This window comes from Triticum aestivum, chromosome 1A (assembly GCF_018294505.1).
Source record: "Triticum aestivum cultivar Chinese Spring chromosome 1A, IWGSC CS RefSeq v2.1, whole genome shotgun sequence".
NCBI classification, from domain to species: Eukaryota; Viridiplantae; Streptophyta; class Magnoliopsida; order Poales; family Poaceae; genus Triticum; species Triticum aestivum.
In genome coordinates, this window is record NC_057794.1 from 415833071 (window position 1) to 415860455 (window position 27385).

At 48.7% G+C, this 27385-nt stretch overlaps 1 protein-coding gene across 1 annotated transcript; it reads right to left on the minus strand.

The window, feature by feature from the left end:
* Nucleotides 1–11803: 11803 nt before the first annotated feature.
* LOC123186962 (uncharacterized) lies at nucleotides 11804–14054 on the minus strand. Its single transcript, XM_044598733.1, has 2 exons — nucleotides 14021–14054; nucleotides 11804–12204 (listed from the first exon to the last, which is right to left on the minus strand). Exons 1-2 carry the CDS (start codon nucleotides 14052–14054, stop codon nucleotides 11804–11806), a joined length of 435 nt encoding a protein of 144 aa, XP_044454668.1.
* Between the last annotated feature and the right edge of the window lie 13331 nt (nucleotides 14055–27385).

Sequence of the window (27385 nt, forward strand, 5' to 3'; positions counted from 1 at the left end):
GGGGTTGGCCCATGAAGTCGATCAATAGTTGACAGAAAAAATAAATACTAAAAGGGCTGAATTAATGGGCTCGGCCCATGTAAAACACCTAATTGGACCGGGCTGAATCTTGTCAGTGACCTTTTCAATTGGTCGCAATTTTGCCACGTCAGATTGCCATGTCAGATCGGACGTGGCTTGGGCAGACAACTAGTGACCAAAACAAAAGGTCATGGGTTCAATGACCTTTTGTTTTGGTCGTAAACGTCTATGAACTTCTCACAGAGAAGGCCGTTAATTGCAGTTTACGACCGCCCGCTTTTGACCTTCTGTTTTTGGTCACAAAAAGGTCACAAATGAAAAACTATGACCTTTCAGCGGCCAATAGTGAGGGTCACAAGTTGACATATTTCTTGTAGTGAAGAAAGTTTGCGGAGAACACCAATGAGAACCTCATTGCTAAACAGCTACACCTGGAAGCTATGACCGACATGCTAGGCCGGTCTCACAGCCTTGCTCAGCAGCTTGTGCAGCAGTTCCCGCGCAAGGCTAACCTTTCTTGAACTATCTTCGAAGTGGTCTCAGTTTAGTATTATTTTGTTACGCTACAATGGTGCATAGTTTTTGTAATCTGCTTCTTCGTTGCGCTTTATGATCACTAGTTGCGAACTTTGATGCCTAGTGGATGTAATATACCATAAATCCTTTATTGTATAGTGTAGGTTTATTCTTAGTTACTATGCCATAATTTCTTTATTGTATAGAGTAGGTTTGTTCTTAATTCCTACTACTTACTGCCATCATTCGCTATCTGAAAAAAAATCAGATGTAGTCAATCGGGCCAAAACATTCGCCTCTAACGGGCCTGGTGTTTAGCGGGCCACAATTGGGCGGGCTTGCATCTTTCTTGGGCCCGAATGATTGGGGCCTTCACACTTTGTGCGAGGCCCACAACTTACTCCGACCTATATTTTAGTTGGGCCTTTTGTGGACCCAATGCTTCATTTGGCCCATGTTGTGTTGGGCCATTAACAGGCTGAATATTGTACAGGCCTGTTACGGCCCGGATGAAAGCATGGGCCTTTAGCAGGCCGAAATGCATATTGGGCCTCAATTTTCACTAGTCGTCGATGGGCCTTCAGCAGGCTGAAATGTAGACTGGGCCTTTTTGGGCCCATTTATATCACGGGCAGTTACCAGGCCGAAACATATCTCGGGCCTTAGTTGGCCCACTGATATCATGGGACTCTAAGAGGCCGAAAGCCTAGTACAAACATCAACGGGTCGAAATATGCGATAGGCCTTTAACAGGACCAAAGTCACGTTGGGCTTAATTGTTGCCACATTTATCACGGGCCATTAGTGGGCCCGATGTCCCGTCAGACCATATATGGCCCATGGGCAGCACGGGCCATTCCCAGGCCGAAAGTCACACCAAGCTGAAATGGGCCCATGTCTACATCGGGCCTCTAACAGGCCGAAAGTCACTGGGCTATAATTGGGACCAAATATTCGGCGAACAATTAACGGGAAGATCTGGCTTCGGGCCATAAATGGGCTCAAATATTCAGCGAACAATTAACGGGCCAGATCTGGCTTCGGCCGTAAATGGGCCTTTATTAAGCAGGTCGTTATTTGGCTGGCCCACTAGTACCTGAGTAAGTACTACGTGCCTTTTGACTGGGCTGGCCTTTTTAACCTATATGGGCCTCTGTTGGGCCATGCCACTTGTCGATGTATCATAGGCGCTTTGGGTCCAATGAGTGGATGACATCTGTCCCAATGGTTAGCCGACACGTGTTTCCTCCAGCCAATGATGATTTTACACGTGGAAAATCCCCATTGTTCGAGGCTATTAATGGGTTATCAGATCCAAAACCGGACCTGATAGCTTAACGATGTTCCGTTACGCTGGATGCCACATGTCGGTCACCGTTGACGAAAGCACTTCTGTGACACGCGATATATCGTCATGGAAGTGGACACTTCCGTGATGATAATTTTGGTAATGTCATGGAACACTTCTACGATAGCACAGGTATGACTATCTTGATTCTATCATAAATTTTTCATGGATGTACATGCATGACAGAAAACGTGACCTACTGTGACAAACACGTATCATCACGGAAGTGTATTTTTTTTGTAGTGCCACCGCCGCTCCCCTACGCCGGTTCAAGGACTTCCCCGTCCTCCCTCGGGCCCTACTGCTAATGAGGCCCTAAATCGGGGTCCGGTAGCGGCGGTGGGGGACGTGGGTCACCGACATTACGGATTGGGAGACCCACAGCCGCCGGTGCCTCGGTAGTTTCCACACGGACGAGCTCGCGGCCATGGAGTATGACCGTTGGTAGGTCCTCTACCACGACGCGGCATCTAGGCTCAATTTCCCCTTCGGCACACATCCAATCGACCTCGTCCCACCGGAGCCAGGGGTGGTGAGCTCGGCTATGGCGCGGGAGGACCGCCAAGCGTGGGAGCGCCTTGAGGCTGAGGCCGCCAATGAGGCCTACATGCAAGAGCTTCGCCGGCAGCACTCAAAGCTTGTGGAGGCGAAGAGGATGATCTTTTCCAACACGGAGAGCGGCGAGCTTATTGTGCTCTCCTCCGATGACAAGGTCGAAGAAGGTGAGGACATCGGCGTGGAGGCTGTCGAGGACGAGGAGATTGACATCGACGTGTGGAGGAGTGTCTTCCCCAATTACTCCGACGACGGAACCGGCCCGGACCCAGCTCGCGGCACACCATACATGACGAGGAAGGTATGGCTCGACCGCCACTTTGACCGAAAGTAGTTTAGTTCAGTTTAAATTTATGTTTATGTTTGAATGCATGCTACTTTCGGTTGAATGATATGTCCCCAACGTATCTATAATTTTTGATTGTTCTATGTTATTATATTATCTGTTTCGGATGTTTAATGGGCTTTAATATGCTCTTTTATATTATTTTTGGGACTAACCTATTAACCGGAGGCCCAGTGTGAATTTCTGTTTTTTTGCCTATTTTAGTGTTTCGCAGAAAAGGAATACCAAACAGAATGAAACCTTCGCGATGATCTTTCTTGGACCGAAAGCAAACCAGGAGACTTGGAGTGGAAGTCTGAAACTCCATGAGGCGGCCACGAGGCAGGAGGGCGCGCCCAGGGGGTAGGCATGCCCCCACCCTCATGGGCCCCACGTAGCTACACCGACGTACTTCTTTCGCCTATATATACTCTTATACCCTAGAAACATCAGGGGGAGCAACGAAACCATTTTCCACCGCCACAACCTTCTGTACCCATGAGATCCCATCTTGGGGCCTTTTCCGGTGATCTGCCGAAGGGGTAATCGATCACGGAGGGCTTCTACATCAACACCATAGCCTCTTCGATGAAGCATGAGTAGTTTACCATAGACCTTCGGGTCCATAGTTATTATCTAGATGGCTTCTTCTCTCTCTTTGATCTTCAATACAAAGTTCTCCTCGATGTTCTTGGAGATCTATTCGATGTAATACTCTTTTGCGTTGTGTTTGCCGAGATCCGATGAATTGTGGATTTATGAACTTGATTTTCTACGAATATTATTTGTTTCTTCTCTGAATTCTTATATGCATGATTTTATATCTTTGCAAGTCTCTTCGAATTATCGGTTTAGTTTGGCCTACTAGATTGATCTTTCTTGCAATGGGAGAAGTGCTTAGCTTTGGGTTCAATCTTGCGGTGTCCTTTCCCAGTGATAGTAGGGGCAGCAAGGCACGTATTGTATTGTTGCCATCGAGGATAAAAAGATGGGGTTTATATCATATTGCTTGAGTTTAAACCTCTACATCATGTCATTGTGCTTAATGCGTTACTCTGTTCTTATGAACTTAATAGTCTAGATGCATGCTGGATAGCGGTCGACGTGTGGAGTAATAGTCGTAGATGCAGAATCGTTTCGGTCTACTTGACATGGACGTGATGCCTATATTCATGATCATTGCCTTAGATATCTTCATAACAATACACTTTTCTATCAATTGCTCAGCAGTAATTTGTTTACCCACCGTAATACGTGCCATCTTGAGAGAAGCCACTAGTGAAACCTATGGCCCTTGGGTCTCATTCTTATTATATTGCATCTCTTTTATTTACATCACATCTCGTTTACTATTTTGTAATCTTTACTTTCCAATCTATACAACAAAAATGCCAAAAATATTTACTTTACTATCTTTATCAGATCTCACTTTTGCGAGTGACCATGAAGGGATTGACATCCCCTTTATCGCGTTGGTTGCAAGGTTCTTGATTGTTTGTGCAGGTACTAGGTGACTTGTGCGTTGTCTCATACTGGATTGATACCTTGGTTCTCAAAATTGAGGGAAATATTTATGCTACTTTGCTGCATCACCATTTCCTCTTCAAGGGAAAACCAACGCATGCTCAAGAGGTAGCAAGAAGGATTTCTGGCGCCGTTGCCGGGGAGATGTACGCCAAGTCAAGACATACCAAGTACCCTGTAGCGACCCAACCTCAAACGGTCAAGTCTTTGTGCTTAAGTGTCATCCCTGGATCGGTAATGCTGACACACACAGTACTTCGAAGGATTTACAACAAAGTAGCAATCACACACTTATTACATCGATAGTCTCAAGAGTGAACTTAATACAATAATATGGCTTAAGGCCATCTAAATACGATAACAGTGGAAGGCTTGGAAGATAAAGTGAGTCCATCAAATCCAACGGCATAGCTGAGTGCACAACAACGACCTAGCGCACCTTACTCTTCGTCTAAAAATTCTGCAACATGATATGTTACAGCCCGAAAACGGGTCAACACATGGAATATGTTGGCCTCCATGGTTATGGGTAAATCCTCACGAGTTCAGGGCGAAACGAAGCTTCTGCTAAACTCCTGAATTGTACTTTCCTTGTCCATACTTCCTTTTGCGGCTCTCAATTTGCTGCTGCTTTCCTTCAATCATGAGGGCCTTATCCACCAATTCGTGATAGTTGTTAAATGTTGCCACCATCAACTACACACTCATCTCATCATTTAGCCCTTGCATAAACTTCTCTTTCTTCACGACATCTGTGGCCACATTCATCCGGGGCATAGAGAGCTAACTTGCTAAACTCCTCCACGTACTGCCCTATAGTACGGTTGCCCTGGTGTAAGTTGCAAAACTCACACTTCTTCATGCTCATAGGTCCAGTTGAAACATGAGAAGTACGGAATGCTTTCTTAAACTGCTCCCAAGTAATATTGGCTATAGGGAAGGTGGTTGTGTAATTATTCCACCATGAGGCTGCAGGTCCATCCAATTGATGTGCGGCAAAACACACCTTCTCAGCATCTGTGCAAGCTGCAGTGGTCAACTCCCTTCCAATCTTGCGTAGTCAGTCATCTGCAACTATGGGCTCAGTGCTACTGGAAAACACCGGCGGTTGTAACATCAGGAAACAGGATAAGTTGTCAACTGGTGGTGGAGGTGGGTTGTTCTTATTGTTGTTGTTGATGCCTTGATTCTGAACTAGCAACTACATCAGTGTATTATGCTGTTGGATCAACTGAGTGAGCTCCAGTGGGAAAGCAAATCCGGGGTCACGTCTCGGAGGCATCTGATGGGTTTAGAGGGGAGAGAACTAGAATAGAATGAGGTCTAGTGAGAAAACACTACCCATATGCTCATGAGACAAACACAAACATATCACTCCAAAACAATTTCAAGCAAGGGAATACAATCGATCTAACTATCGTTACAGTGCTCAGACTACTAATATGTACATGGAGAAAATACTACTAATAATATGGTGGTCTACTAGAAATTTTGATCGGTAGAAGACTCCATGATATCTGCTCCAGCTTCGTCTTCATAATCATCATCACTGGGGTCAGAGTCGGTGTCGTCGATGATGATGTAGTCCTTGGGATGGTCATCATCTCCTCATGGCGCAGGTTCTCCCATGAATACTCCTAGCTTCCTTGTCAGGTCGTCATTCATCTCCACCAGTATTGTGATTTCCTCCTCATATCCGTCGCGTGTAGACTTGAGTTCTTCTTCTAGCTCCATGTTCCTAGCCATCAATTTCTTCAGGTCTATCATGCTTGCACACATTTGGTTTTCCAAGCGTCGAATGTGCTGGTTTAACTCCTGGATGTAAGCTGCAATGGACCTGTCCTTCCTGGAGCTGATCATCTCCCATTTCTCATCTCGGTGCCCACATATCTGGTAGATGGTGTCCTTAAGATCCTTGTGATAGACTTCATCGATGCGTCCTATGGCGCTGTAGGCTGCCATGCTCTTTCCTAGACTCTAGGTTGGTGCATCAAAGGAAAACTCTATGGGCTCAGTTACTGGCGTGAAGGTCCTTCCAGGAACTTGAACTCAAATCATCCAACGTTCCTCTTCTGGTAAAGTGGCGGTGTAGGTCCCGGTGAAACTTGGTATTCCAATGTTCAAGTACCTAGTGACTTCCTTCAAGTGTCATCCAAAAGGTGTGTCTTCATCCGGCTATGCAAACTTGTTCCTTGTGTTCGCCATCCTATAGAGTAGAAAATGGAGAGAAGTCAGAAATGGGTAGAGAAGAGTGACCTATGGCTTATATTAGTGGTCGTATCCTACATTCAACGTGTGCTCTGATACCATCTTGTAGCGACCCAACCTCAAACGGTCAAGTCTCTGTGCTTAAGTGTCATCCCTGGATTGGTAATGCTGACACACACAATACTTCGAAGGATTTATAACAAAGTAGAAATCGCACACTTATTACATTGATAGTATCAAGAGAGAACTTAATACAATAATATGGCTTAAGTCCATCTAAATATGATAACACCGGAAGGCATGGAAGATAAAGTGAGTCCATCAACTCCAACAGCATAGTTGAGTGCATGACAACGACCTAGCGCACCTTACTCCTCGTCTGAAAAGTCTGCAACATGATATATTGCAGCCTGAAAATGGGTCAGCACATGGAATATGCTGGCAATATTACATAGTAGAGCAATGAAACAAGTAAATCCTATCACTACATGCATATATGGCTGTTGGAGGCTCTATGGTTGTAGTGTTTGTGTGAAAAGCCAATTTTTCCCTACAACAAAGGAATATATTTTATTTAACTACAAAGTTTGTTGAGCAGTATTAACAACCCAACATATTAATTTAGAGTGATGAGATCAACATGATACTCCAAGAACCAGATACTCAAGATGTCCATAACCGGGGACATGGCTAACCATGATTAGTTTGTTTACTCTGCAGAGGTTTGCGCACTTTTCCCCACAAGATTCGATCTCCTCTGTTGGATTTCTCTCACTACATAATGTTTGAGAAACGGATGACCGAGACATAGTCTTTCAGAAACATTTACTCTTTACTCTAGGTGGACAGTTACACCTACTTTCCCCTACATCTACTAGCCCACCACTGAAAGAGGTCATGCAACATACTCAACTATGCTAGATCCCATAATATCTTGTGGCTGCACACGGAAGTTTCTAGCATGAATAATCTTATGATCCCTTTGAGCCTGGGTGGCGAACCATAGGATGATCATACGGGTACTCCGAGATATCCTAGGACAACCCTGGATTCTCGAGGTGCCCGCAACCAATCCACCCAGATGTGTATTTAAGTAGCCACCTTAAGTAAACCATTAATTAATAATCTCACATCTGTCACGGATACACTCAAACCCAAACCACGTCTACGAGCATAGCATGTCAATATAATCATAAAGTAGAAGTAACTCCCAAGATTTGATAATAAAAGGGAAATAGGTTCTACCTCATCATCTACTTCCCAAACCGACATGTTAAGAGATTCTACTCATGCAATGTTTGAGGGTTGCAACTAATGCATAAAACTGGGCAATAAAGGGGCATGACCAATGTGTTACTTGCCTTGCTGATGATCCGCAAAACCTAGTGACTCATAGTAGCATGCTGCGCACTCCGAGAATTCTATCGCAAACAAACGATAGCGTACATAAGCACTCAAGCAAATATGCAAGGGTAAAACTTCAGATAAGAAGATCAAATCTAGAAGTTCAACTGAAGAGGTTCGATTTGCAAAAAGATTCGAACAAAACGGAGGTACGGAACTAAAACTACGGTCAAAAGAACTTCGAATACAAATCTTCTTGCAACCAAATTTTAATTTGTCAAAAACCTTGTTCAAGTCGATTAAACATAAAGAGGGGTTCGAGACGAATATTTTGGCATTAGTTTCATAGAATTTGGACAAAAGGTTAAGAAACGTTGAGGGTTTGAAGATCAGGGGATAATTTGTGATAAAAATAATTGCGGATAGGTCCCTGGCCGAAAAATAAAATAAAAAGAAAAAACTAACGAACGAACGTTCGCTGTCTGAACCTAACCGGCGAACAACGTTCGTTAAAACAAACGAATGGACGAACATCCGCTAAGTAAATAAACCGATGAAAAACCTATCTAAGAAAATAAACCAGCAAACTAGAAAAAAAATCGTGGTTAACCGAGAGAAAACCGACCGGTCAATGGGGTCAACAGCGGAGGCTCTGGCGAGATCCAACGCGGTGGTGGGGAAAGGCGGCGGCGCAGCGCGGCTAGGGTCAGGGTTAGGGTTAGGGCGGCGGCTGGTGGGCTGGGGGCGGCCTCGGGCCTCGCCTTATAAAGGCCTGGCCGGACGGAGTCCGGCTCGGGCACGGCCCGTAAGTCGGTTCAATTTTTTTTAAATGATTCTGCTGAGAAAAACTCCTAATTAAATAAATAAAAATCTAAAAATGCCAAAACAAATTTTCACCGTCTAAATAAAATATTTAGAACAAAGTGAACATTTTCTTGGCCTAAAAATGCAATTTTGAAAAAATGCATATTTTTCTAATTCAAATAAAATAGCAACAAAATTCAAATAAAATAATTTATTTGATTTTAACATTTTTCCTCCAATATTTTATTTACTTTGGAGAAGTCATATTATCTCCTCTCATATATTTTTAAGATGGATTATTTTCGAAGAGAAAAATAATAAAACCAAAATGATCCATTTTTCAATATTTGAAAAAATAATTCAAATATGAAAAAAATCCCCAACTCTCGCCATGGGTCCTTGAGTGGATTAGGATTTTAGGATCACAAAACCAAAATGCAAATAAAATATGATATGCATAAGATGACCTATGTATAACATTCCAAATTGGAAATTTGGGATGTTACAAACCTACCCCCCTTAAGGTGAATCTCGCCCTCGAGATTCGGGTTGGCTAGAAAATAGGTGTGGGTGGTCTTTCCGTAGATCATCCTCTCGTTTCCAGGTGGCTTCATCCTCCGTATGGTGGCTCCACTGAACTTTGCAAAACTTGATAACCTTACTGCGTGTGACTCGGCTGGAAAACTCGAGAATCTTGACTGGTTTCTCCTCATAGGTCAGATCACTATCCAACTGAATTGCTTCCAGGGGCACTGTGTCTCTCAAAGGGATATCGGCCATCTCTGCGTGGCACTTCTTCAACTGGGAAACGTGAAACACATCATGAACTCCTGACAGTCCTTCGGGTAACTCCAACTTGTAGCCTACTTCTCCCATACGTTCCAAAACTCGGTATGGTCCTACAAATCTTGGGGCTAACTTTCCCTTAACTCCAAAACGTTTAACACCTCGCAGAAGTGACACACGAAGATATGCTCTATCTCCAATTTCATAGACTACCTCCTTGCGTTTTGAGTCTACATAACTCTTCTGTCTGGACTGAGCTACCTTCATTCTATCTCGAATCAACTTAACCTTCTCTTCGGACTCTTTGATCAAATCGGGTCCAAACAACTGACAGTCTCCAGCTTCATCCCACATTAATGGTGTCCTGCAACTCCTTCCATACAAGGCTTCGAAGGGTGCCATTTTCAAACTAGCTTGGTAGCTATTGTTCTATGAGAACTATGTGTAAGGTAAATTATCATCCCAACTAGATCCATAATCTAGCGCACAAGCTCTCAACACGTCCTCCAGAATCTGATTGACTCTCGCGGTCTATGGATGAAAAGCTGTACTGAACTATAGCCTGGTGCTCAAGGTCTGGTGTAGCTAGTGCCAAAACTTTGAAGTAAATTGTGTTCCTCTATCCGATACAATGGTTCTCGGAACTCCATGTAGACATACGATCCTGGTCATATATATCTTGGCCAACTTCGCACTCGTATAAGTGCTTTTCACTGGGATAAAGTGTTGGATCACGGGTTTTGACAAAACCCTTAAGGTTAGAACACTGGGGTGCGCGCGAAGATATCCCCCCTATCGATCCACATCCTAACTTAGCTAAGATCTCACAAACTAACTCAACAAACTCGCAACCCAAAGGACACAAGATTTATACTGCTTCGGGCCACCGTTGTGGTGTAATACCCTACTCCAGTGTGGTAGTGGATTGCCTCTTGGGCCGAGGATGAATAGTACAAGGGGAAGAACAGCCTCTTAAGGTTGAGGTGTTCTTGTGCTTGGTGGGTGTGCCGCCAAGGATGTGGTGGCTCCAATCTTAGATCCCTCCCCTCCCATGCTACGGTGGTGGCTAGTTCTATTTATAGCAGCCTTGTTCCTCTCCCCAAATATTGAGCGGGAAGGGAGCCAACAACGGCCAATTTGAAAGGGGACAACTAGTACAAGCTATCCTAAAAAAGCAGTCTTCGCCTGCTAATGCCTCTGGTGGTGACGCCGTCTTGGGATCCACAGTGACCTCCGTGTTGCTGTCCTTCTGGTCTTGGTCTTGTTGCACCAATATGGAAATCTTTGCTTGATGCCTCGATACTCCGCGCATGCACTTGCCCCCTAAGCACCAAAGAGGAAACAAGGATGCTGCGCGCGCTGGCGCCCGCCTGGTCTCGATCGTCATGGCTCACATCACGAGAACCTCGCGAGGTTTGCCTGGCTTTGAACTCTCCGCCCCTCACGAGCCAGCCTGGTGAGACCGCTCCTGAGGAGGTCTTGTGTCGTCCGCCTCATGAGGCTTGTCCCCTCGCGAGGGTCTTGATTCCTTGTTGATGAAGATGGGTCGTACAGGCCTGCTAGCAAAGCCATGCCGTGGGCCGCAGTCAGGCAAGTCTGGGGACCCCCGTTCCCAGAATGTCGATAGTAGCCCTCGGCCCAAGGCGCGCTCGGGCTTGGCTTCGAGGAGAAGCCAAAGGTCAAGTGCGGATCGCCACGGTCCCCAATATCCTGTGGCCTTGGTCGATGCGTGGAGGTTGATTGGATGTGGGCGTCTCCGCTTCCCCTCGCTACCTCGGTAACTGCCTGACTTGACAAGTCCCTGCGACATGCAAGGAAAACCATCATTACACGTGATCGTGGGCGGCGCTGGTTGGCCTTCTCCTGGTATAAATGTGAGGGGGCGGAGCCCTCGATCGCCCATCCTTCCTCTGCCTCTTCCGCTTCTTCTCCTTCCTTGCTCCTCTCACTACTACAAAAATGGCTATAGCTAATATGGACATTAATGGCACACCATGTATGTGGTGCGCCATTAGTGGCCATATTACTAATGGCGCACCTGGTGTGTGGTGCACCATTACTAGTTTTGTCCTGGCCCCACACACCTCCCCAGACTTAGCAGTGGCGCACGAGGGGAAATTGTGCCATTAGTTATTTTAACTAGTAATGGCGCACCAGTAAGAGATGCGCCATTGCTATCTATACGTATGGCGCACCCCCTACCAGTGCGCCATTGCTATCACCCCTTATCCCCTCCCTCTAGTCACATTCTCTCCCCTCCCCTTCCTCCTGACACACCCACCCACCTCCTCGACTTTGATCTAGATCGGGAAGCCCCGGCCGCCCGCCTCTTCCTCTCCCTCCCGACCACAGCGAGCCCCCTTCCCCCTCCCTCACACCAGATCCAGGTCATGGAGCCGTGGTGAGCTCCTTCCCCAACCCTCCTCACCGACGCTGCTGAAGTAGGCCCGCCCGGTCTTGGTGAGGTTGAAGACGGAGTTGCCGTCCTCCAGCTTGAGCAGCGGGTCAGACACGTCGTAGGCGGTGAAGGCCTTGGCGGTGAGCTGCACGGCGCTATCCTTGCTGGGCGGGTAGAGGAAGAAGAGGGCGTCGCTGAGCTTTACGGGGACATACTTGGCCCACCGCACGTACACGTCTGGCTTGCTGGACGGCGGCACCCCCCACGCATCGAGCCCGCCCACCATGTACTGAGCGGCGGTGCACCCATCCATGGAGGTCATGGAGATGCACAACAGTAGTGCTAGAGCTGCTAGAGTCGCCATTCCCACCGGCGCTGCCAAGTTGAGCGCTTCGTATCATCGTCTCTTGCGCGCATCCGGCCACTTCTTCGTTTCCCAAGTGAGCTAAGTAACACCCGCTCCCTCCCTATCGTTTCTAGCGCGCTCTCGTTTCGCTAGGAGTCACGAACGTCATGCCATCTGAATCTTGGGTTCTGAACTTCTGATCCAAGTTTCCCTGAGCAACATGAATGGCATATAACATCTGAATCTTGGGCTATCAGGTTGTATAGTTCTGGCGTTCGTCACCTCCCGCTTACAACCAAGTAAATTTTGACAACAAATTCACTTCTGCACTAGTAGACTATACTGGATAGGGATGAATAAAGTCACTGCAGTCTTGAGCTTATTATAACTTGTCATTTCAGACTTCAGATAGAACTTGGGTCTAGCTTTAGCCTAAAACTTGGTGAAATACCAAAAACTTCACAATCATATGTGTCACCAACCAAGTTTACCAGCTACAAATTCTCTATGGTGAGCTGGAAAAAAACACTCCACAGAACTCGTATATTCTGGTCTTCTTCACCTTCCTATTTCAACCAAGTACTAGATGAACCGATTGAAGCCTTGCTCGTTGATCAAAATTGCAGCTTTTGGCCCAGCTGGGTCTATAAAAGAGCAAGGAGGAGGCCGCCAGGCAAGAAGAGGTGCTGGGGAAGCTTGATAAGGTGGTTGTTTCCTCCTGCCATATGCGAGTTGGTGTTACCTTTTGGTAATTTATCGTCTGGTGAACAATATGCATGTTTGAAATGCAGATTGTGAAAGAGTGGGTCAAGGAGTTGGCTATTCAGAGAGGCCAAGTCAACACAAATGCCGTGATTTTCACCTTCGGGTCATACCATCTAGGGGTAATGTACATGCTTTGCGTTGCTTATTTTGGAATTAGCGCTCTTCTAGAGAATAGGTAACATATTTGAGCATGTATCACTAGTGCAGAACTGGGCAATAGCACCGGTTCGTAAGGCCCTTTAGTGCCAGTTCGGTAACCGACACAAAAGTATGGGCACTAAAGGCCCCCCCTTTAGTACCGGTTCAGCACGAACCGGTGCTAAAGGGCAACCACGTGGCACGAGCCAGCTCCGGGGGCAGGGAGCCCTTTAGTATCGGTTGGTGACACCAACCGGTATTAAAAGGTTGGCGGGTTTTGGGTTTATGATTTCTTTTTCATTTAATTTTGTGTTTTACATTTAATTATTTTTCGTATATATATATATATATATATATATCATCGAATGTCTCACAACCACCATTAATTCACACATATATACACACATGTATATATATACAATTAGCTAGCTATATACAATTTCTCCTAATCGGTGCCTTCGGAGCCAGTGGCATTAGCCTAATTGGTGCCTTCGGAGCACGATGACAATTGGAAGTGGTTCATGGGGGCGGTAGCGGGTAATAGTATTCTCCTTTGGGATCTAAGACCTGGTCAAGCAAAAATCCTGCTATTTCCTCTTGAATTGCTTCTATGCGCTCCTCTGTTAGGAGCTGCTCCCGCACCTCTCTGAACTGTTTAGAAGGAGATCAATATGCATGTGTATTAGTTGTGTGACTAGATGTCGATAATGGTGTAAAAATTGTGAATAGTGTTCTAACAAACGTACCCAGTCCTGTCTTTGAGATCTGCTCCTTTCGGACGCCATCATGCGAATGTTCTCGCAAACGTAATATGCACACAGATTATTCCCGGGTGCTTGCTTTAGGACCTTTACGAGAATGGAATTTGATCAGATAATAATTAATCAAGCATGATAATTAAAGAGATGGCAGCCAGCTAGCTAGTACTACTTAATTACTTACCTTGGGTCGATACCATTTCAGCTTTCGTTTCCATTGTCCTGGAGTGACGCTGATGAACTTTGCCCAAGCCCTGCCCGTCGACAAAGAAAATGAATAAAGGGGTTATTAAATAGTTCATATCAGGAAATGATGAACTAAATAGGCCGAGATATAGTTAATAATGATTGAATTACATGTTGACTATCCCAAACAAGATGGTGTAATCACTTGCTTTTTTTAAGTAGTGAGTCTAGTATTTCAACTGTTCCTTCATCAACTTTAATGATTAACAAGATCCAGTAAAATTTGCATGCACACACGTTTGCATGTCTTAATTAAGCGGGCATATGTAAGCAAAAACATGTAGCTAGCTAGTAGGCAAAAACAGAATTTGTAGTACAAGACAATGTGACTCACTCGAAGTTGTAAGGAAGTAGTATATCTTCATTGGTATTGAGGCGCTTGAAGAACTCTAGCATGCTTTCCTCTACACTTTTTTCATAATATGCATCTAATTTCCATGTGTATTCATTAATGGGATTTGGGTCAATGAATCCAATGCCATAGCGTCCACCTTTTTTCATTTCATACATCTTCATCCTGCATAATACCACAGAAAAGAATATAGTGAGGATAATTACAGGTAATGATTGATCAAAATGATCACTACAGCTAGCTTGAGACTTAAATTACAGAAAGAAGTAACTTATAGACAATAGCAACTGACGATAGATTTGTCATGTGCGTCTTGATGGTATAACTGAAATAGTTCTGAATACTCAATGGACACAGCTTTCTCGTGGAAGTAATGATCCTTCTTGACATTCACCATGAGGGACTCTCGATTGGAAATCTTGGTAATGTCCATGTACCATTGATGCAATTCATACATCCTCGTTGGGAGCTTCTTGACCTCATCTGGCTCGACCAAAGGTTGGCCCCAGACATATTTCCGTTTTATTTCCTCCTCTCTAATTAGAGATCTGGGCTCGATATCGAGGAGTTGTCCAATAGTGATCATGAGCCTTTCAGCCTACTCAATATGCTCCTCGGTTATTACCATATCGCCCAGCCCGGGAACGTTAATATTTTGCCCACAATAATATTGGGCGCGTGTACTCTCATGTGTTATTGGCACAACAAGTGGGGGGATTGATTGCGCCGCCTGTTCTCCCAGCTGGGGAACGGTTTTACCGCTCCTTTTGCCAGCTGATTTGCTCGAGCTCGAGCTCGTCTCTTTCTGTAGACGTGCTCGATTTAACTTCCTGAGGTGGCGCTCATAGTCTGTATCAACAGGCTTGGGAGCTGGTGCTCTAGCCATACGAATGAAGTGGTCAATCTTTTCCTTAGGCACTTTCTCCCTTGGCGGCGGTGGCAGTTTCGGTGCAAAATGGGCTTCCACCTCGTCCTTCAAAATGGCTGCGCTTTCCTCCTCGGACTTCTTGTAAGGCCTCTGCGGAAGAGGCGCGAGGCTGCTTGGACCATATTGAAATCGCTTGCCTCTGCCTATACCTCCAGTACTACCTCGACTTGTATGGCTACGCACCATAGATGCGGCAGTTCTCTTCCGTCATTGCTGAGGCGGCGGAGACGGCTGACGTGGCTGAGTTGGAGGAGGAGGAGTGGCCTAAAGCTGTGCCGGACTTGGAGGAGGACTGGCCTGACGCTTTGCCAGACTTGGAGGAGGAGTGGTCTGACGCTGTGTCGGACTTGGAGGAGGAGTGGCCTGACGCTTTGCCAGACTTGGAGGAGGAGGAGTGGCCTGACACGTTGGTGGACTTGGAGGAGCGGGAGTCTGCTGACTCAGTGTCGGTGGCCTTCGAAAGATGATGAAATCCTTTCTCCATAGGATGATACGATGTTTGGCCTCTCCCATTGCGTGCTCCTCGTCACCTCCAGGAATGTCAAGCTCTAGCCCCGAATATTGGTCCACCACCTCATCAACCAAGACACGAGCATAGCCCACTGGAATCGGGTTGCAATGGAAGGTTGCCTCGGGGGGATTTGTAAAAGCAACGGTGTCCGCCACCTTCATGGATATGTTCTTCATTTTGAAGTGTAGCTCGCAGTTAGTGTTCTCCATGATGTCATCCACGGGGTATCTATCCAGCATTGCATCACCCGGGGCGGAACCCATGCTGCTTCTCGGCATGGATGGGACGGTGCTATCCAATGCTGGATCATCCGCTATCTGCTGCAGCTGCTAAGACCCCCTTTACTAGCAAACTGAGTCGATCTACTCCTACTGCCGCTAGAATTTTACTACCAAGTCCGCGTGCGCTAATTCTAGGCCTTGAAGGCGTTCATAGTCCAACTTCCTCTGCTCCTCCTCCATCATACTCTTCTTCTCCTCCGCAATCTTCTTTCTCGCACGGGTTCTCTAGTCGGCGTTCCAGTCCGAAAACCCCTCATACCACGGAATAGTGCCCTTGCCTCATGTTCTTCCCGGGTGTTCAGGATTTCCGAGGGCACGCGTAAGCTCATCGTTTTCTCTGTTGGGCTGGAACACCCCCGATCGAGCCTCTTCTATTGCAACAAGTGCTTATCTTCGGCTTCGTCCAGACATGCCTTCTTCGAAAATTTGCCTGTCTTTAGGTCCAACTCCCCCCATGCGCATAGAACCAAGTCCTGCACCTGGGGGGCCAGCTCAATGTTTCTGGAGTGACACCTGCATCCTCCACCTCTTTCTCAGACTTATCCCACTTAGGCATTGCCACCGCGTAGCCACCTGGCCCCAGCTTATGGAACTTATCCTTTTTTGCTGCATTGGCCTTGTTTATTCTCGACCGTTCCTTAGATAATTCTGATTCCTTGAATTTCATGAAATCATCCCAATGAGCACTTTGCTTCTCTAGTGTTCCCTTGAATACTGGAGTCTTCTTTCCTCCCTTGACGTACTGGTCCCATACATGATTCTTTTGGTTGTTGAATGCAACCGCCATCTTCCTAAGAGCAGCGTCCTTGACTTTCTCTACATCTTCATCTGTGAAATGATCTAGTAGGGTGAAATGTTCCATGAGCGTTTCCCAAAGCAGAAGTTTTTGTCTGTCGTCGACAAAAGTAAGATCTGGACGTGGCTTTGCTGGCTCTCTCCATTCTTGAAGGGAGATCGAAAGTTGGTCCTTCACAAGAATTCCGCACTGACAAATGAACTTGTCCGCAATCTTCTTAGGCGCTAATGGTTCGCCATTAGGTTTGATGGCCTCGATATTGTACTTTACGCCCTCCTTCAACTTTTTGTTCAGGCCTCGTACTGTCCTGCTGCCTGAAGATTTGCTCGATCCGGATGGCTGAAAGAAGAAAGATCGATTCACTAATATATATGTTCAAGTCATTTAAAACATGTGATGATCACCAGATGCCTGCTTATATAAATATACCTCGCCGGTCTTTGTTGTTTCAAGATCAACATTTTCTTCGTCATGTTCATAGTTCATGACTTCATCAATTCGGTCGTCGCGATCGAATATCATATCACCCTTCCCAGTGTTGTTTAGATATTCGGAGCCGTCATAATTTTCTTCATTCTGATCATCATCTGGCCCGCGAGCATTGCGTATGATATTGAACATGGCCTCTTCTCCCTCTCTGCCGGTATTGTCCGCCATAGGTTTTATTTAACTAATCCAAAAGAAATATATTCAAATTACAATGCATGGATGCAATCAATTAATAAGGAAAAACTGAATCAATCATAGTACATAATAAGCATCATCGAATATAATCTCGAATACATCGTCTCGAATAATAGATATAATCTCGAATACATCGTCTCGAATAATATATATAATCTCGAATAAATCATCTTGAATATTATATATCGAATACATCACTAGCTAGCTAGCTAATAAAGATCGAATACTAGAGAGTAATCTAGGCCACTCGCGGTTCCTGAGGCACGAGCGGTGGACAACCAAAGTGAAGGAACCATCACTGGATCATAGCTCAGGTGATCTCCCGAAAGAACCTGCCAGGTATTGGAGAACCTGACGTCCATAGCAGCCATGTAGCGATGGATGTGCTTGTCCTCCTCCCTAACACGGCGACGTACCACCTCCGGCGGGGCCGGCTCCCTCCGCCCCGAAACTGGCCCACGCAAACGCCACCAAAGGAGATCAAGGTCGACGACGGGACCCGGGAACGGGTTCCTCACCAACCGTCGCGCCCCTGCAGGTAGCACCTCCCAGTGCCAGCCCGGCAGAGCCCAGTCCCGAACTGGTTGACGGCGAGGATGCGGGCCGAGCATCGTCGACAACAAATAGTATATGCCGCAAAAGTAAAGTAACATCTTTTAAATGATGGATTGTGATTTCATATATGCAAATTCTAAATTTTATAACTAAAACTAACATTTCTAATATTTCAATAACTAAAACTAACATTTATAATATTTCTATAACTAAAAAACATTTCTATATAACTAACATTTCTAATATTTCTATATAACTAAAATTTCTAATATTTCTATAACTAAAAATCATTTCTATATAACTAACATTTCTAATATTTCTATAACTAAAAAACAGAAAAGTTGCTAGCATTTCTATAACAATGTGTGTGTGTGTGTGTGGTACATGGCGGCCGGGGCAGGAGCTCACCGGCGAGGCACGACGACGGGGGCCGGCAACGGGGACGGAGACGGGCGGTGACGGGGACGGAGACGGGCGGTGACGACGGGGATGGGGACGGGGCGGCAACGACGGGGATGGGGACGGGCCGGGTGGGGACGACGGGAGGACGGGGTGGGGCGCAGCGCGGCGACGGGGACGGCGGCGGGGGTGGCGACGAGGGACGGCGATGGCGCATATATAGAACAACCTTTAGTACTGGTTGAAGCCACCAACCGGTACTAAAGGTCTATTTTGGCCAGGCCAAGCGGCGGGAACGGCACCCCTTTAGTACCGGGTGGTGGCTCCAACCGGTACTAAAGACCGCCCCTTTAGCATCGGTTTGAGCCACCACCCGGTACTAAAGGGGGTGCACTGGCGCGGGTGCGGTGCGTCATGTTTAGTCCCACCTCGCTAGCCAAGGGGTGTCCACACTGGTTTATAAGCCCCAGTGCGGTAGCTCTCTCGAGCTCCTCTCCAAAGCAGGCCTACTAGGCCTAAATGTTCTGTGCTGCCCTGTGGGCCTACTAGGCCTTTGCGGGCCTGCATCCTGCCCAACAACAGGTTGGGTTTCTAGTCGTTTGCAGGCCGCTGTGGCGCAGTTGGCGGGCTTTTTTATTTTCTTATTTTTTTGCTTTATTTATTTTTGTTTTATTTATTTTGAGTTGTTTTTTTTGCTGTATTTAGAGTTTCTTTGTGAATATTTTTGCTTTAGGTACAAAAAATTACAAACTTTCTGTTAGTGCCGGTAGTTTACAAATTTGAATAGTTTAAATTTTGAATTATTTGAAATTTCTGTGAATCACTAGTTTGTGAATAACTTAACTTTGAAAATAGATTTTTTAGTGATTCTTTTTTCTTGTGTTTAATATTAGTGTGTTTTATCATTATATTCAATTTGGTAATGCTTAGGTTATTTAAAAAATGAAATGCCTTTGTAACGGATGAGTTTTCGTCCGAAACTCTGATACTTCGAAAGAGATTGTCCATTTTGTACATGAAGTGCATCCAGTTTTTGCGGTAACCCTCTCTACTTTTTTGCACATGCTATGTGGGTGAAATTATGATACCATGCCAACTTTCAACCTTTTCTGAGTTCATTTGAAATGCTTTTCAATTTCAGGGTCATTTAGCGGGAAAAATCATAACTATTACAGAGATTCCCTCCTCGGTGTGAAATACAGAAGAAAGTGATGATAGTGAAGCCAATCACATCCCAGATCTTTGGGTGTCAAACTTTTTCTTCGCGTGTGTCCCTTTGCGCCGTAGCCATGGAAAATCTTCTTCATTTAAATGGATGCTCGGGGTCAATATTCACTGTGAATGGAGCAATTTCATCAAACTTTTCATAATCTTCTATCATGTCTGTCTTGTCATCCACTCCCACGATGTTTCTCTTCCCAGAAAGAACTATGTGGCGCTTTGGCTCATCGTATGATGCATTCGCTTCCTTATCTTTTCTTTTTATCGGCTTGGTAGACATATCCTTCACATAGAAAACATGTGCCACATCATTAGCTAGGACGAATGGTTCGTCTGCATACGCAAGATTGTTGAGATCCACTGTTGTCATTCCATACTGCCGGTCTTCCGTTACCCCTCCTCGTGTCATATTGACCCATTTGCACCGAAACAAAGGGACCTTCAAACCACGTCCATAGTCAAGTTCCCATGTCTCCTCTATGTAACCATAATATGTTTCCGTTCCTGTCTTGGTTGTTGCATCAAAGCGGACACCACTATTTTTGGTTGGTGCTCTTCTTATCTTGGGCGATCGTGTAAAATGTATTACCATCTATCTCGTACACTTTGAAAGTCATTATATTCGAAGATGGTAACTGGGACAGCGAGTACATGTCATCTTCAATAGAGGCGTTATGCATGGTACGTGTCTGCAACCAGCTAGAGAAACTCCTGATTTGTTCACATGTAATCCAGTCATCAGACCACTCCGGGTGTTTGGAGCGTAGAAAATTCTTGTGTTCGTCCATATACGGAGCCACCAAGGCGGAATTCTGTAGAACTATGTAGTGTGCTTCAGTTAGAGAATGTCCGTCCATACATATTATTTGATCCCCTCCTAGCGTGCATTTTCCATCCAGTCTGCCCTTATGCCGCGATTCAGGAACACCAATCGGCTTAAGGTCAGGAATAAAGTCAATACAAAACTCAGTGACCTCCTCATTTTCATGGCCCTTGGAGATGCTTCCTTCTGGCCTAGCACGGTTATGAACATATTTCTTTAAGACTCCCAAGAACCTCTCAAAGGGGAACATATTGTGTAGAAATACAGGACCCAAAATGTTAATCTCTTCGCATAGGTGAACTAGGACATGCGTCATGATGTTGAAGAAGGATGGTGGGAACACCAACTCGAAACTGACAAGACATTGCACCAAATCATTCTCTAACCTTGGTATGATTTCTGGATCGATTAACTTTTGAGAGATTGCATTCAGGAATGCACATAGCTTCATAATGGCTAATCGAGCGTTTTCCGGTAGAAGCCCCTCAATGCAACTGGAAGCAGTTGCGTCATAATCACGTGGCAGTCATGAGACTTTAGGTTCTGGAACTTTTTCTCTGCCATATTTATTATTCCCTTTATATTTGATGAGAAGCCAGACGGTACCTTAATACTGAGAAGGCATTCAAAAAGGATTTCCTTCTCTTCTTTGGTAAGAGCGTAGCTGGCATGACCCTGATGTATGTTGTCTTTTCCGTGCATACGTTGTTGGTCCTCCCGTGCCTCAGGTGTATCTTTTGTCTTCCCATACACGCCCAAGAAGCCAAGCAGGGTCACGCAAAGATTCTTCATCACGTGCATCACGTCGATTGCGGAGCGGACCACTAGGTCTTTCCAATAGGGCAGGTCCCAAAATAGAGATTTCTTCTTCCACATGGGTGCTCGTCCGTCAGCGTCATTCGGAACAGGTTGCCAGGACCCTTTCCAAAGACTACCATATCATGTACATCAGCACCAGTACGGTGGTGAGGCTTCGTCCGGTGATCCGCCTCACCTTTGAAATGCTTGCCTTTCTTTCTTACGGCATGCCTGCTCGGAAGAAATCGACGATGTCCCAGGTACACATTCTTCTTACAATTAGCCAAATATATACTATCGGTATCGTCCAAACAATGCGTGCATGCACGGTATCCCTTGTTTGTCTATCCTGAATGTTTACTGAGAGCAGGCCAATCATTGATGGTCACGAACAACAACGCCTTTAGGTAAAATTCTTCCCCCATGTGCTCATCCCATGCACGTACACATGTTCCATTCCACAGCTGTAAGAGTTCTTCAGCTAATGTGTCGGTGGGAACGACACCTATGGGATCACAAGAATCCCTACTACGGTTGCGGGGCGTGGGGTCGTGAGAAGAGCGGATCAAATAGATAGCACACAGTTTGTTTATCCAGGTTCGGGCCGCGGGGATGCGTAAAGCCCTACTCCTACTTTTGTGGATTGTATATATGTGTTCTTGAGCTTGCTATGGGGCGTGAGGAGCTCCAAAAAGCCGAATGCTCCTCCTGGTCGCCTCGGGCCTCCTTTTATAGGAAAGGGGGGTGCCACAGTGGCACACAGGAGGTGGAAAGGGTACAGTGATGTGACGTTATCCCTCGCAGTACATGACAAGGTGCATTTAATGCGTCTTGCCCAGGTGTCCTTGCTTTATATGGGATGGGGGAGAGCCCTGTGTTGTCTGTCGCCACTCCCTCTCATGTCGACACGCGCCCTGGCCATCGGCGCCTACGGTGCCATGTAGGCAGGCAGGCAGCTGAGGTGGCGCAGTGGTGGATCTCCACAAAGATCCGCATGCCACCACGCAGGTGCCTGCCCAGCAGGTTGGGTCGGCAGCTGCATGCGGACGGCGGTGGTGGTTTGACTGGCGTGGGCCTGATGGTGGCCCTATGGGTGTTCTTGGCAAGGGCCTTGCTGGGGCCCCGGCAAGGGTCTTGCTGTGGCGCCTGCTGTCATCCCCGACAAGGCTCTTGCCAGGGGCCTTGTGGTCCTCCTTGGCTGGGATCCTGCCAAGGATCATCATCTTCCAAAGGGTGTATCTGATCTCGAATGTCTTCACAGAGATCTGCATGCCACCACGGGGATGTCTCTTGAATCCTTGCCCCATGGGGGTAGTGGACTCAAGGGTGACTCACTCCGTAGGTGTGGGGCGAGCTACCATGGCAAGGGTCTTGCCGGGTTTGCTAAAATCGCCTCCCGGCAAGGATCTTGCCGGGGGGTCTTCTTCATCCCCTTCGCTCTTTGTGGTCTTGGTCTTGGCGTTGTTCTGCTTCTCCTGAGCTTCGGCCTTACCTTGGCTCATCTCCCTTGCCTTGCTCAGTGTGGTGGTGCCCGTGGCTCAGACTGCCCGTGCATAGTTATAGGGGTACAAAAAGCGTACCCCTCTTTTTGTACACCGACAGGAGCCCCCGGGCCTGGGCCACACGTAAGCGCAATCGCGTCATTGGGCTAGGCCCAATAACGGTGCGCGGGCAGGCGGGGTGGTTTTTACCGCGGTAAGTCTCTTCACACGCTGCGCTTCCCATGCTTCCCGCGCGTGGCGCGGCGTGGGGAGGCGTGTGTGACGTAGGCAGCATGCGTGGGGTTGCTTCCCGCGATCATGCGTCACATCACAGTTAATGTGAAAGGAGGCGGCCCACGTTTTTCCCCCATAAGAAGGAATAACTGTGGGCGCGCTGCTCACTTTCTCCTCTTCCCTCGTGCCTTTTCCGATCTCAGAGCCGCTGTGCCCTTTCTTCCTTCCTTCCTAAGCTTTCGTTGTCGCCCGCCGCCGTCGATTCGCCATCCCCCTTCCTCAGCCCTCTGAACTTATTGGTTGCCATGGCTCCCAAATTCGCCAAGGGCAAGGGGGTGGCTAAGGGCGCCTGGACGGTGGAGCCGCCGGAGAGCGTGCTGTCGGGGGACCGGACGAAGTCCGCCTTCTTCTTCCCCTCGACGGTTGACGTTCAAGAGCTCCGGGCCTCCTTCAAGCCCCTATGGGGAGTGAATACGGGGGGAGAGGATTCGGGACACCCGGCGACACGCATCATTCCTGCTGCTTGCGCTGATCCTGCCTCAAATCGGTACCCCTTCTTCATTGATTACTTTTCTTGCGGGTTATGCCCTCCTTTCTCCGATTTCTTCTGCGATGTTATGCGCACCTTTGGCTTTCGCCTCTTGGATTTTACTCCGAATGCGGTGGCATGCATGGCTTTCTTCGCGCATCTTTGCGAAGGCTTTGCCGAGGTGCAGCCCAACACGGCGCTCTTCCGCCATTACTTCTTCCCTCGAATCCAGCCGGGAGGAGCCGTCTTCGGTTGCGTCACCTGGATCCCAAGATCCAAGGGGGCATACCCGGATGGTGCCGTGAAGGAGAGGTGGGAGGAATGGCGTGGCCGGTGGTGCTGGATTGAAGATGAAAACCCGCCGGAATTCTGCAAGGTCCGCCGAGTGCCGCCGGTCCGCGGCAGCGATTGGAGCGATGTCGACGCTGCTGATTGGAGGCTCACCATTGCCACCACCAGGATTCTCCGGCTCACCCAGGCCAGACTCACCCTTGAGATGATCGGGGCGGACTTCATTCGCCACCGGATCGCCCCGTTGCACAGCAAGGGTAGGCCAGCTTGGCTCTTCACGAACCCGGCTAACATTATGCGACTCCTCCCCGGCCTCGATCACAACTTCACAGTGCTGGCGCATGCCCACTTCTGCCAGCGGCTTTTCCAGCTTGATGTGTATCACGATGGCGAGGTCGAGCGGACCGGCAAGGCCGCGAGGGAGGCCGCAAAGGTTGGCAAGGCCCTCAAGGGGCCATTTTTCAAGCTTCCAGCGGGGTTGGTCCCGTTGTGCAACAATTCGCGTCGGTCCGAGATCATCGCCATGATGCCGGACTGTAATGCGCACGGCCCTGTCCCGAGCTGGAAGGAGCCGAAGGTCGAGGATGTGCAGCAATTCTTTGACACCCTGATCGATGTGTACGTCAATGCCGACGCCGAGCGATGGCTTATCATGGACACCACCCAGGCAGAGCTAGACTACATCGTCACTAGGGCGAGGGAGGCACAGCTTGCCATGGAGGCCGGCAGCGTCGGGGGCGTGGAGGACATGGCCGCAACAGCGGCGGAGGAAGAGGAGCTCTCCCGGTGGGCGGCGGCCTCCGGGGAGGTCAGCAGCGCCAACACTGGATCTCCGCTCGTCGAAGACGTGGCCGACGAGTCGTCGGGGGAGGAGGAGGACGCGGCGGCAGGCTCGACGCCAACCAGGGGAAGAGGGCGAGTCCCGCGGCGGGCTGGCTCCGGTGAGCCGGTCCGGCCCGGCAGGGCTGCGCGGCCTCAATTGACCCTGGAGGGGTCTGGGCGCCACACGAGGGCCATGGCAGCCAAGAGGCTGACGAAGGCTGCTGAGAAGATGAAGACAACAGCCCCTTCCTCATCCGGGCGCGCACAAACCCCGCCGCCTCCTTCGCCTCCTCCGGCAGGCGTCGACCCGGATGATGATGCGGAGCTGCCTTTTGATATCGGGCCTCTCAGCCCGGAGAGGAACAGGAAACTGGTGGAAAAGGAGGAGACGGATGACGAGTAAGTTCTCCATTCCTTACTGTCATTTCCATTTCCTCGAATTGGGTCGCTTGTCTTGATCCATTTTTGCTTCCGTAGGGAGACAGAGACGTTGACCCAGAGGGTGAAGAGGGCGAGGACCTCGACGAGCAGCAAGCCCCGGCTGGGGCTTCAAAGACACCACTGGTGGTGTTGAGCAGCCCGGACAGCAGCCCCCGGCACAGCCCCCAGCCTAAGTTCGTCGTCTTTTCTTACTCGACATGTGGTAGGTTCTCGATGCCATGATGCTGACCTTGTCGGGTTTGTAGGAGGGGAGCGGCAGCAGGAGGAGCCACAGAGGGCTACTCCTAACACACCACCCCCATCGACTACGCCGCCGCGGGGGGCGTCCCCGACAAGGGCATCAGGCACGGAGCCCACACCCATGGAGGAAGAGGGGAACTTGGGCGCTGGTGGCTCTGCCACAGCGCCAAATGCTGGCGGAGAGGGGACTTCTGCTTCACAGCCTGGCACTGGTGAGTCTCCCATCCTTCGTCTCTGTTTTTCCCTTATTCTTTTCTTGGCTTCATTGCTCCCATTGCTGCCCCGGCCCTCCTTCAACAGGTATGGAGGACGTGGATACCGTTGCTGGGAACATTGCTGAGGAGGCCGCCAAGGATGCTGCCGAGGACACCGCGGCGGGGGCTGCCAAGGCGACCGGCGAGGGTTCTGCCGAGGGCACCAGCGGTGGACCTACCGGTGGGGCCGGCAAGGCCTCCGCCGAGGAAGAGGTGGTGGGTGACCAGCCTCCCTCCTCTCAACCTCGGGCCCCGGCAGGTATCTGAAGGTGGGTGACGATCTCTTTGTGCACCTCCCAGGGGCGTCAAGCCGAGCGCCCGCCGAAGGGGAAGTTTTCGACGGCGAGGTGCTTGCCGCCACCGGGCTCGAGGTGGTTGATGAGCCGGGCATTGGCGGCGATGGTTCTCCAGAAGAGCAGCATTTCCGTGCCATGGGGGCCAATTTCCGGAAGCTCCAAGTGCTCTACCGTGCTCGCCTGGACAAGGTCAAGTCGAGGATAGCAACGGTGGACAACGCGGAGGTGGACTTCAAGGCGCGCGTTGCCGAGATGCAGACCTGGTTCCACCTGGCTCGCGAGGAGCAGAGGGCCTTTCAGGAGAAATTGGCCAAGCGCGATGTGGAGCTCACCATGAAGATGGCCGACATCGAGAAGGCCCAGGAAAAGGCGGCAAACTTGGCTGCCGCGGCCGAGGCCGCCCGTAACCAGCATCAAGCCACCTTGGATTCCCAGGAAGAGGACCTCAACGTGTGTGAGGCGAAGCTTGCCGCAGCGCTCCATGGCAAGGATGAGGAGCTCGAGGCCCTTGTTGCACGGCGGACTCGCGAGCTGGAGCAGAGGCACAAGGAGGCACTCAATGCCCAGGCTCTGGCCCATGCCGGCAAGGTAAGGGAGTTGGAGGTGGCGCAGGACGAGCTGAAGGAGCAGGCCCTCAAGCTGTCCAGCGAGAAGAGCAAGCTCAACAGCGCCTTGGTGGAGGCGCAAGGAGCGGTCATCAGCAGGGCTGGCGAGCTCTCCGAAGCACAAAACTTCGTCAGAGACCTCAAGCTTAAGCTGGAGGATCTCGAGAAGATGCTGTCGGAGAGCAGGGCTCGGGAGGATACCTTGACCAGGAGCCTGGAGGAGGAGAAGCAGCTGCGGGCGAACGAGGCCGCCTCCCACCAGGATTATGTGGCGGGCGAGAATAGATGGATCAGTCGCCTGGAGGAGTTTGCCGGCAGGGTCACCACGCAGTTGGCCACCATGGGGAGGCCACACGTGAGGTACGCCCCTGAGTGCAGCGGGAGCATCAACACCAAGTTGACCCTGTTCTTCGAGGGCGTCCTCGGAGCCTTGGCGTATCTTCACTCCTACAGGACGGCCACGCTGGCCGAGGAGGCCCGGCGACTTTGCCGGAGGGTCGGGACCAAGGTCCTCACCAAGACGGCGTACTGGAATCCCAATCTTGACTTCGCGGCCGTGATGAAGAGCTTGCCGGATGGTGCTGACCTCACGGTGCTCAAGGAGCGCATCAAGCACATCACCGACTGCATCGACGAAATCAAGAGGGTGGAAGGCCAGCGCCGGGATTAGGTATCCCGTTCTTCTTCGCTGCTGCGGGTTCCTGACCAAGACAAATTTGATCTTTAGTTAGAACCGCAGCTATGATGTGATGTAATATAACT